At 38.3% G+C, this 12048-nt stretch overlaps 1 protein-coding gene across 8 annotated transcripts in view; it reads left to right on the top strand.

The window, feature by feature from the left end:
- Window positions 1-10626, top strand: part of NFIB (nuclear factor I B) — a 450766-nt gene extending 440140 nt beyond the window's left edge. For all 8 annotated transcript variants that reach the window (XM_044920499.1, XM_044920496.1, XM_044920495.1 and 5 more), the window contains one exon: window positions 3953-10626. In XM_044920499.1, the coding sequence (XP_044776434.1) occupies window positions 3953-4082 (130 nt within the window). In that variant the 3' untranslated portion in view covers window positions 4083-10626. The remainder of the gene's footprint in view (window positions 1-3952) is intronic.
- The last annotated feature ends 1422 nt before the right edge of the window (window positions 10627-12048 follow it).

Genomic DNA, 12048 nt, shown 5'->3' with positions numbered 1-12048 from the left:
TGGAATTTTCTCCTTTTATGCTAATTCTTTCCACCTGAACTATACAGAACAAGTCTATATTTCTTTCCAACTCCACTGTTGTATCTTCCCTGTCTCCCTTCAGCTATTCCTCAAATGACATGATTTGGTGGGTTTCTTCATCAAAGAAATGTCATAGAGTTTCTCTCTCTTGAAGAGTGATGCCTAGAAGCAACACAATGCTTCAGAAATAGTCTGATTAGGATAAAATGGGCTGTCTCCTCCCATTAATGCATCTTAAGGTCAGAATAGTTTGTTTCTTTGCTTCTTCCCTTTTTGGGGCTGCCACATCATGCATTTGGTGAGAATAATGTGAAAATAGTATCCATGATATCAGATATTTTATTTTTTAGAATTTTGATGTAACTTGTATCTGTTCTGTGTATAAGGAAATATCTCATTATATACATAGAGTAGAAGTTGTTAGGGTGAATTCTTCTTTGTGTTAAGGTATATTCAAAATCTCTTTTTTGCTTTTTTCGTGCCTGGTTTTTTAAAGTACTTTATATTCTTTTCCTTTTTTAATGGTATAACCTATATATATTTTCTAAAGATGTGCTTTCAACTTTTAGTCATGCTTATCTTCTGTTTGCCTAAAGAAAATGTGATTTGGCAATGGAGAATGGAATGAAAGCAAAGTCTGTGCATGTTTGAAGATCTATTGCTGAAGTAGCTTAACTTGACCTTGAATATTTTGAGATCTTTCAGTTATGTTCGCACATCTCTTAATACATAGAGGCACAGATTATTGGATTGGACAAAGGATAATTCTCACTCCATTATGAATTAAGACTATTAAACACTTCACATATAACTAGTTTTGTATGTGGAGATAAGTATGAATATGTGTGTTTATTTTACCCATACTGGTGATCAGCAGCATTGATTTATATAGAGGGAGTTATATATGTAAAAAGCACAGTTACCTGAAAAACTATGCAGTTTGAGACATTCTCTTTTTGAGATGAAATGATATAGGTTATTTTGTTTGATTAAACTCTTTTTTACATTGTTACCATAATCTTTGAATTTGTTCTGCCAGATTCTTTTCAATGAGACTACCAAAAAGCTCTCTAAGAAATGTCTGTGCCTTATAGTTCTGAACCTAACCTATAAATTGGCAATAAGAGACTTGTAAAACTCATATATGAGGTCTGCCTAGTGTTAATGTTTGAGATTTATTTCCCCCCAAAGGTTCATAAACAGTATTGACAAATATATTGCACACTGCAATTTTGACATGGTCATAATGTAGGATGGGAGGTTTGAAAAGTTTAAGTAAACATCTAAATTGAATTTGTTAGATATTCTGCAGCAAGAGTCCTGTTAGTTGCTAGCATCAATTTGTTTTTATTGAGCATTTTCCAAAGAATAATACATGTCTCTTTTTAGAACCACATAAGAAAGCTATTGCAAAATAAACCCCAAATTCTTGTCTTTTCTGCCATCAGTTAGAGAGACTTCTCCATTCAAAGACTCACATCTATTTTCAATCATTAAAATATACTTTATTTTCCTAAAGAATGCAATCTCTAAATGACTTTCCAGAGCCCATTGAATTTGGGACTCGCTTTTGCAAAGTGATTTGCTGGTTGTTGACACTGTCTTTTACTGTCAGGGATCATCAATTTGAGCTAGTCTTTCTGTTTTTCATACATGCTTCCCATTTTGGGTTAAAAATAATGGATACCTGTTTTTGTAATTTATTTTATTAGCTAAGAAGTAATTAGCATTAGCTATAGCCAGACTCTACAGGGAATTGACAAGACGGTCATTTTCTTTATGGAGCTTACCTTTCAGTCGCTAAGATAATCACAGCTACAAGTGACTATGCTATGAAGTAATAACTACTCTCATAGTCCTGCGTAACAGAGCGCCGTGAACGTGCGGGCGAGGGGAAAATAGCTTTCATGATGGATCGTGTAACATTTTCTCCCAGTCAATCATGCAAAGCACAGAAACAGAGATGTGTGTGGGAAGAGAGAAATATGTGAAAATAATTAAGTCTCTTGAAAAGGTTTCAGTAACAACTATTCTAATTCTTGAGAATTATGACTTTTAAACAGATAATGAGGACATACCTTTTTATTTTGAATTATTCCTCGTTTGAACTCTTATTCAATTATTCCTCCATCTTTAATTTTTGTTAATACCAAACGTCTATAATTTTAAGTTCAGAGATGCCAATTTTCTTTTTATAGGGGGCCAAATCACAAGGTATTTGTCGACATACGTGATGATTATGAACCCCATTTTTTAAAAATACAGAGTTGTATGGGATTGGGAACACTTAAGTGATTTGTTTGTGTATCCAAAAATTTATTGAACATCCATCCTGTGCTGGTATTATATTAGATGGAGAGCAAAAAGAGAGCTGGACTTTGCTATCGTGGAGCTCCGAGTCTAATCATAAAATCCCTCCAGCGTGAAATTTTTCCGTTGAATTATCAACTCAGAAATATGCACTTAGACATGTAGTAATAAGACACATTTTGTGTGGAGATATCACCAGAGTAAAAGAAGTTATATACATAGGTATATATATATGTGTATATATATACATATATGTGTATGTGTATATGTATATATATATATATATATATATATATATATATATATATATATATATCAGGTTCTTTTTTTAACCCAGGCTTTTTGTTTGTTTACAACGTTGTTCTTCAAGTTAATATCCCATAAAGGTTTTTTGTACCTTTGGTCTTCATGTATGAAAAAATGAGATTGTCTAGGTTGATATCTACAATAATAGTATCCATCTCACCTCATGGTTTCAAAAGTAAAGGATACTACATTAAATTTAAAACATTGAAATGATGTCTCCAAGTCAGGCCATGACAAAACAGGCTATGGAATTACCAGTTTGATGTTTTCTTGGTTCGTGATGATTTATGCAGCTATTAATTAGCTGACATTCGTTCTGAGTGGAGTGTTGAAACAGACAATGGTCTGATTAGGTATCCTGTCAAAATGTATGGTGTGCAGGGTTGTTTTGTGATCTGCAGATCTCAGGTTATTTTCCTCCAGATGATAACTTGTTTAATGAGAGATTACAATGAGTAATGGTAGCAATGAGAGAGCTGTTCCTCAAGGTTTTTTAAACAGCCCCAGATGCCACAGAGGTGAAAGGAGAGTTGGTTGGAGGGGGACAAAAACCTGGCCCTCTTGCTCCCTCCAGCGCCCCTCCCTCCCACCCACCCCTCCCAGCTCTCCAGACACAGAACAACTGATGGCGGGGACAGGAAGTGTCCAGGCCTCTGGTGCCAGCATTGCAAATGACATATTATGTACTGGCCTTCTTTAAAAATGTATTTTTCTCTTATCGTGAGGAAAAAGGAAAATCTTTCATGACAGCTTTCAGTTGTATTCAGTCAATAAGCAGGTGAAACACTGAAACCCATCTTATCACTGAATTGCTTATGAATTGAAAGTAAAGCAGGATCAGAGTGTAACTGGCAAACCATTGTGGATTTGCTGCTTTCTTTTTCCTTTTCTTTCTTTCTTTCTTTTTCTTTCTCTCTTTCTTTCTTTCTTTCTTTCTTTCTTTCTTTCTTTCTTTCTCTCTTTCTTTCTCTCTTTCTTTCTTTCTCTTTCTTTTCTTCCTTCCTTCCTTCCTTCATCAAAGTACATCAGATATTTTAGGAATACGCCCAGAGTTCAACAGTTGTGTGTAAGCCCAACTTGAATTTCTCCTGCCTCACCATTAGCCTTACCTTCCATGAAAGAAATAGACCATGCAGTGTATGTACCTATAATATTTATAATTAGCACAGTAATCTCATATGAAACTGTAATATGGAAAAAAGTTGTAGTAGTAATTTGATGCCTGTGGAATTTATATTTCTGATATCGTTGTAGATGTTAACGTTGTGTTTCTTCTTTTTCTCTTCCCTCCCTCCTGCTCCTCTCCTGTCAACAGTCCTGGTACCTGGGCTAGCTTGGTTCCTTTCCAAGTATCAAATAGGACACCCATCCTACCGGCAAATGTCCAAAATTACGGTTTGAACATAATCGGAGAACCTTTCCTTCAAGCAGAAACGAGCAACTGAAGGAAAATGAAATACAACAGTAGTTTAAGAAATTAAAAAAAAAAAAAAAGGAAAAGAGGAAGACTGGACAAAACAAAACAAAACAAACAAAAGGGAGAAAGGAAAGCAACTGAAGAAAGAAGATATATAGACCAGCAATTGCAGCACTTACAATCACTAATTCCCTTAAGGTTGAAACTGTAATGACATAAAAAAGGGTCGATGATATTTCGCTGATGGTAGATCGCAGCCCCTGCAACGTACGTAGCCTTTGTTACATGAAGTCCGCTGGGAAATAGATGTTCTGTCTCTATGACAATATATTTTAACTGACTTTCTAGATGCCTTAATATTTGCATGATAAGCTAGTTTTATTGGTTTAGTATTCTTGTTGTTTACGCATGGAATCACTATTCCTGGTTATCTCACCAACGAAGGCTAGGAGGCGGCATCAGACGTGCTGGGTGACCGAGCCATGAGCCAGCCATTTTCTAAGCACTCTGATTTCTAAAAGTTAAAAAAATATATATATAAAATCTCTGTAGCCTTTAGTTATCAGTACAGATTTATTAAATTTTGGCCCTTAACCCAGCCTTTTCCAGTGTGTAACCCAGTTTGAAACCTTAAAAAAAAAAAAAAAAGAAAAAAGAAAAAAAAAAAAAAGAAAAAAAAGAAAAAAGGAAAAAAAAAAACAGTTTGAACACAAAGGCTCTATGGAAGAAATGCCTCTATGTAGGTGAAGTGTTATCTCTGCATGCAACAGTAAAAATTAATATAATATTTTCCCCACAAAAGAAACACTTAACAGAGGCAAGTGCAATTTATAAATTTATATCTAAAGGGGAATCATGATTATAAGTCCTTCAGCCCTTGGACTCTAAATTGAGGGGATTAAAAAGAATTTAAAATAATTTTGAACGAATTTATTTTCCCCTCAGTTTTTGAGGGCATTAAAAAGGCATTAAATCAAGACAAATCATGTGCTTGAGAAAAAAAAAAATTAATGAAAACACAGCACTTATGTTGGTTTAGCTGCAGCCTCCTTGGAGGTAGGATTTATTTATTTAAAATTACTGGTTGCATCAAGAACCCATAGGGTGTACGTACAAAAGGTTCTATAAAATCTGCATTACAGAGACAAAGAGGCAGGCAAATCCATGTCACAAGGGTAAAGCTTATAGTTTACAAACTGGGAACGCCAGGGTGTAGGATATAAAAACGCACTCTTGAGAAAACAGATGTAATGAGGGTGCTGAAAACTTGCATGGTGCTTTCAGACATTAGCCTTGTTCAACAAATTTCTTGTATTGACAGATCTGTAGTGTGCATGGGCAGACACATTTTGCCTCTATGTCTCTTAAAATTTTAATTAAAAATACTCTTTCCAGTAATCCTAATTTGCACGAAGATATAATGTCCACATTACGTGCCTTGCCTTGAAATCTAAAAACAAAAAAAAAAACAAAAAAAAAACAAAAAAGTGACATCACTACACTTGTTTTGCTGCATTTATTATCATTTTAAATCTTTACCATTTTTATGACAAAATATTTTGTACTCCAGACGAAGAAAAATGTGTGACATCATGGATTTTTTAGACAGTTATACCTTTATCTCACATTTATAAAGCATATCATGGCTGTGTATAGTTGCCGCTTAAAAATTGTAATCGACCAGCAATATTTTCAGTATTTTGGTGTTTTTTCTATTAACCTTTCATGTTTTTCATCTTCCAATTAATATTTGGGGGGAGGGGTTTCAAATTTATACGAATTATGCAATACCAAGTTTTGCCTATATGTAGGTAGTGCTTTTAGCTGTATTGGTTATTATAGGTAAGTACACAGATTTAAACAAAAAATAATGTATGCTTTTTTTTGTTTGTTTGTTTTAATTGACCAAAGTGGGTACTGCTATTTTTGCAGTGTGATGAGGTCCTTTGTGTACTGAGAGATGGACAGGGGATTTTTTTTAATATACATATATATATATTCTGGGGTGGGTGGGAGGATTTTTAACACTTTACAGTGTAGCTGTGAAGCAGGGCACCCTGAGACGGGCCTGGGCTGCAAATCGACTGTTCTGTCTACTGTGACAAACTTCAACTTACACAGGTTCCCCCTTCTCTAACTTCCCACCTGGGGTGCAAGCTGAACTCCTTTCTGGTTTTTGTAACAACAGAAATTGTAAGAACAAGTGAACACAAAAAATTCTCCTGGAGGCAGACTTGGCTTAAAACAAACTGTCATATCTTTTTTTGTTTTGTTTTGTTTTGTTTTGTTTCTTGGTTTTTTTGGTGGTGGTGGTGGTGGTGGTAGTTTTTCTGGAAAGTTCCGGATCCACAGTGGAGAGTGAGCCTGTCTCATATTTGGCAAAAATATTGGTGGAAGAATCCACATAGCGGAGGTTTCACGCTTTGGGGGTTTAACACATGAGTCTGTTTTCTCCTAAAAAACCCATCATCTAGCGGAGGGAGTGCTCCCACATTCTTTCTCCACCACTTCTCTTCCCCCATTTCTTCCTTTCGTTGATGGTAGTGGATGATTTACCTGTGACTCACTACTTCAAATGGATGGCAGTGCACTTGGGGTTTTGTTTTTTTTTTTCTTTTCTTTTTTTTTTTTAATACATCCAGAGGATTGCTATATTAAATGTATTTGGACTTCTAGATTAAAATCAAAGTTCAGTTTTTAAGGAACAAAAAATTTAGTAAATCTTGTTACGTTTTCATTTTACCTGCCCTTTTAAACGGAGAACCAGAGCAGAAGGGAAATGTAGAATTTTCAGAAATTAATGTTCCTGTGGACGAATTAAGCCCATTAGATGCTGATGGGATTTTTTTAAGGGATGGTGCCTCAAATACATATTTGATTTAGTTTCCCCTGAGGGCTAGTGGGTGAAGGGAAGCTGGTTTTATTTTGCTCTTACACCCCTCCCCCAGCCCCCCAGTCCCATTGAGGCAATTCATTACTAGAAGGAAAATCTTTCAGAATTAGTGACACATGGAGGGCTGTCTTGAGGAGCCCCCTGACCCCCTTCCCCCAGGCCACGGCCTAATAAAATAAACTGTCCATTGTTCTCAACAGCATATGATTTAATAATGAATACTTTAGAACAATGCTTATGGGTCTAGAATTGTATTTGATTAGCCCATTCAGTCTGATAGCCCCCATGCCGAATAGCACAGCAGGATCCTAGCCACGCAAGTTGGAAAGTAAGTCCAATCATTTCTGTGATACTTACCCTGATACGAAACAGCTCATCTCAGCCAAGCTCTTCATGTATCTTTGACCTAGTAGGTGAACAAATCGAACCTCACAGGACTCGCAGTATTTTTTAAGGGCAGACTCGCTCTCTTTTTTTTTTTTTTTTTTTTTTTTTTGCCAGAGAATGAGCAGTTCTAGCTAAGTCAGTTACACACTGTGGGTATTCCTGCCTGCCTCTTGAATACAAAGGCCTAGTTCAAGTGTTGCTTTTTGGGTTTTTTTTTAATCCATTTTTTTTTCTCTTTTCCTTTGGTGAGAAAACTATTAAAGATACTACTATCTGTAGAAAATCTCAAATCCCATTTTTCGGCCTCCTCCTCTTTTACCAGGAAGTATATCTTCTGACTAAGGGCCCCACTCTTGCAGATCTTGCACGCCCCTCCCTTCCCCAGAACTGCAGAGCTTCAGGATGGCGAAGGTCACCCAAGGGCATCAGGAGGTCACCTGCCCCCCTGCGTGTTCGGCGGCGGCGCTGTTTAGCTGTCCCTTTGCGTGGCTTTGCGGCCACCACTCACAGTGCCTCTGAAGTTTCCTCTGGAGTGACATGAGCGTTGGAGGCTTGTCTAAGGGAAAAAAAATAAAATGAATAAATAAATAAAAGGCAGTGAAGGAGACTGTACATAAAGACATGGCAAGAATCTTAATTATAGCAATATAGTTATGGGGTAATGTTCGGGTGGGCAGCTCCATTAAAAAAAAAAATATGTGAATGAATCTGTGAAGCTGCAAAGTAGCAAGAAGAGCGAAAGATCTTCTTAATGAACCGCCTACCTTGTAGACAGTAATTTGTACACTGTATAGTTTTGTTAAGAATTTTTTTTTAAATTAAAATTCCCATGTTTGTAAAGCTAACTTTTTAACAATTATAATGGAACTATATGTTGTTTCCATTTTTAAAGTAAACAAGAATATTCCTTGTCTAGAGACTGGACTTGAGTTAAAACTCTCCAGCCTCTTAAGTTATGTATTAAAAAAAAAATCTGTCCATGTTAGGAGTTATTTCACAGATGCTTGTGCTTGAAAAGCATAGGCTACTAATCCTTTAAAAAAGTGTAAATGGAGAAAAGTTATATTTTATGAAGGTTATTTTGTTGTATTTAGTATTGGGAAAGTTGGTTTTCAGAGCATTTCAGAATGTCCGAAGCACCGCTGTCTTTTTATTAGTATATACGGCCTTTAGCAAAAGTTTTTGTGATTGTTACGTGATGGTATTTAAGGTTAAGTTTCACAGAGCATTCGGGATAGGCAGAAAACGAAATCAGTGCTATGTCTCACATAACGTGTCCTCAGGGAGCAGAGTATTGGATTTGGGACTGGTAGCTTCATAAGGACTCAACAAAAGAGATTGCACAGGGACATCTTCAATGGTGGGACACTAGGACATGTGCTGTCCCTAGATTCAAAATCTAGGTACCGTGTGAAACAATGAAGGCTGCAGAAAGTTATCCCATATTCAGTGTACAGTATTCATTTTTAATGAAACAACTCTACAATATTGCTGGCAGATAGGCCCCGAGCATGACATTCAATATAGTTTACATGTTCCTGTCAAGGTCTTTTGTTAACATTAACCAGCTGCATGCTTCCTGGACTTTAAAAAATTGGGTTTCGATAGAAAACTTTTTTTTTCTTTTTCTTTCTTTTTTCTTTCTTTCGTTCTTTTTTTTAATGTGCAGGCTATTCAAGTTCAATAGTAAAAGCTCGAACTCGAAATTGAATGTTTTACTCCATGCTGAAGGAGCTGGAAGCTGCCTTCTTCATATTTTGCACTTTCTGGTAGTTCCCCTGTTTTTTCGAATTCCTTAAAAATTGTGTGGGTGGGCTGGAGCACTGCAGTTGGGGGATAGCATGGACCACTGACCTTTGCCCTTTGACCCTGCACAATGACCTTTGCATCAGCCAAACTCATTGCCATGACAACTCTTTGTACTGTGTCCGTGCCACAGATCTGTTGGTTACATTGTTAATAGTAAAGGGGACAAGTTGGAGACGGTCAATTTCTACATTTTTTTTGTTGCAATTTTTTCTTCAATGGTTGTAAGTAGTTGTTTTTTTTTTTTTAATAATAAAAGGGTTCACTAGTTAATACTCTTTAGAAATATCTGTGTGTTGCAATTCAAATGTATGTTGAGATTGTGAAAAGAGCTTCAGTGCCACCAGCCTACCCAGATGCTAGACTCAGCCTCTGAGAACAACTCTAGCATGATGGCAGTTACAAGGCGACCTCCACACGCCAAGAGCAGAGTAAGCTAGTGACACTAAAGCCGTCTTGTATTACTGTATTTTTGACAGAATGGTTTTGAAAACTGTGCTACAGGGACTGATGTGGCAAATATATCTCTTTATGCAGAAGGAAGTCTTTTTTTTTTTTTAAGAAGTATGGCTTATTATGCATTCTTCATCGAGGGCATTGAAGTTGCATGGACTGATTAAAAGTTGATGCAAAACGAGAAAGAAACAAACAAAAAAAAAAAACCAGCAAAATGTTTACCAAAAAACTCAAACAAATGAGCAGTGCCTGTTCAATTTCACAGTCTCTGTTGAGTTCAGTTGTAAATATGTTTCAAATGACATTTTCTTGGAAAAAAAAAAAAAATCTCTACACCATTGTAGAATGTGAGGGGTCACTATATCCCAGGCATAGGCTTCTCCAAGCTGCATTAGATTATGTCTTCATCAAGCTGTTAATTTGTGCTTATATCATATAGAACTTTTAGCATCCTGGGAAGAGGTGCCCCCACCTCAATGATATTTCTCTGAGAACAACTTTTGTAGGACTGTGTGTTTCTTTAGATACATTTAGTACAACTGTAGGTGACGAGTAGTCAGTTATTGCTTGCTAGCTACACACCAGGGTTGATCCATTTTAAAACTTTTGGCATTACGTCCTCACGGGCCGTAAATACAGAACCTTGTATCTTAATTAAATTTTTTAAAAAGGAGGCACAGGCACAATGTCCGTGTTACAGACCTTTAGCAGTAGGATGTATCATATGACAGTTACTTCATTTCTGGCGTTCAGACCTCTGGGATCAGCCCCAGACTGGGCCAGAACGTTAGCGAAGGTTTTATTATGCCCGGTTGGAGGATGACGTTCTTTGGGTACTTTCTGTGGGTTGCAAATGAACTCAGTTGCCGCAAGTTTTAAACTGGTGTAAATCAAGCTTGACTTAATGTGATTGTTACTGTTATATCCAGCCTATACTGCTAGCAGCTGCTCATACTGCAGTCAATTACTGGAAGCGGATATATTTCCTATGCAAAAACTGTTTAAACAATAAAATGAGCTATGCTACAGACTCTGGCCTCATGTTTTGTTTTCCTCCTCGACCTCTTCCGGCCGCTCTCCCTCCATCAGTGCTGGGGGGTCAGTAGGGTCTCGGAAGCTGACTTGGGTCCTTTGATTTGGGAGGGTCGTAGCACTGATTTCATTTCGTAGCGTCGGGGATAGTGACTATTTCCGTTCCAGACTTCCGATTCGACGCTGGGCGCAGGTCGAGACGTGTATGCCCTCCGTGCGCCTCCGACTGGTATGGCCATCCCCGGGCTCTAAAAATGCAGGTGCGGTTCTAGAATGTCGGGCCCCACCCGCCGAGAAGGGCGGAGGGAACGTGTGCCCGGATGAGGGGACTGTGGTCCCCCCAAGGCGAAAAGCACCGGGCCGCCAGCACGCACACCGGGCGGGAGCGGTAAGCCCCGGGCCCACCCGCGGCTGTGGGTTTAGTGCTTACGGGAGGCCCGGAGGAGCAGAGTCTCTCTCCCCCCGATGCCTGGAGAGGAACAGCACCTGAGGCTTGCACGAAGTAGTGCGACTGCTCTGGGCAAGCGGGGCGGGTGTCCCTTATTCACAGGAAAGTGTGACACACATTTGGGAGGATGGGGTCTTAAATCCCCAGGCCCCGTTGAACGCAGCGTTTCTGAATGGAGTCAGCTGGAGTTCAAGACTAGCTCATTGAAAAGGAATGAGCCCGTATGGTTTTGTGATCTATCTGAGTGATGTGCACAAATGAAGCAAAAAACAATGCAAGCTTCGTTGAAAAGAGGGAGATAAAAATGCCTGGAATTTGACCATTCCAATCAAAGGCTTGCTGAGACAGAGCCGACTGTCTGATTGGCGGCTCAGGCCCCTGAGCGGGTCCCCGCTGCAGCATGTAGGGGTGTGTGGAAATCGGTTGACTACGATCTGCTCAAAGAAAGGAGTGTTCTGGAAGGTTCCACGGGAGACGGAAATTGGGTGTCTTAGAAGATGAAGACATCTCTTGGGAAATAGTTTGAGGAGATTAGAAGTGAAATGAAATTTTTTACCTTTAGAGAGACTTTCTGACTTGGTTAAAATGTTGGGCTTCATTGGCGTCGATCAGGATTTAGGGACAGAAGACATCGCAATGGCTGTTGGGGAGGGAGACTGTGCTGTGGCAATTTGAAGTCCAGGCTCTGGAGGGAAACTGCAGGACTTCAAATGCTGGGAAGGGCAGAACTAGCTGTGTAACAAGGTACATAAACCTTCTTGGCCTCAGTTCCCTCCTCTGTAAAATTCGACACTGGTGAGAGTTCCTGTCTCATTAGGCTGTCAAGAGGGTAAGATTGTTTATGTAAAGCTCTTATAGAGCCTGGTACACATTACTGATTATTACTATTACTACTATTAAATGTTGTTATTATTATTAGACCGTGTGACACATACGTCAGGAACGAATGGATTAATTAGATCGCTGCTTTCA

The sequence above is a fragment of the Neomonachus schauinslandi genome, chromosome 13 (genome assembly GCF_002201575.2).
Source record: "Neomonachus schauinslandi chromosome 13, ASM220157v2, whole genome shotgun sequence".
Classification (NCBI taxonomy): Eukaryota; Metazoa; Chordata; class Mammalia; order Carnivora; family Phocidae; genus Neomonachus; species Neomonachus schauinslandi.
This window is presented reverse-complemented; position numbering and strand designations above follow the sequence as displayed.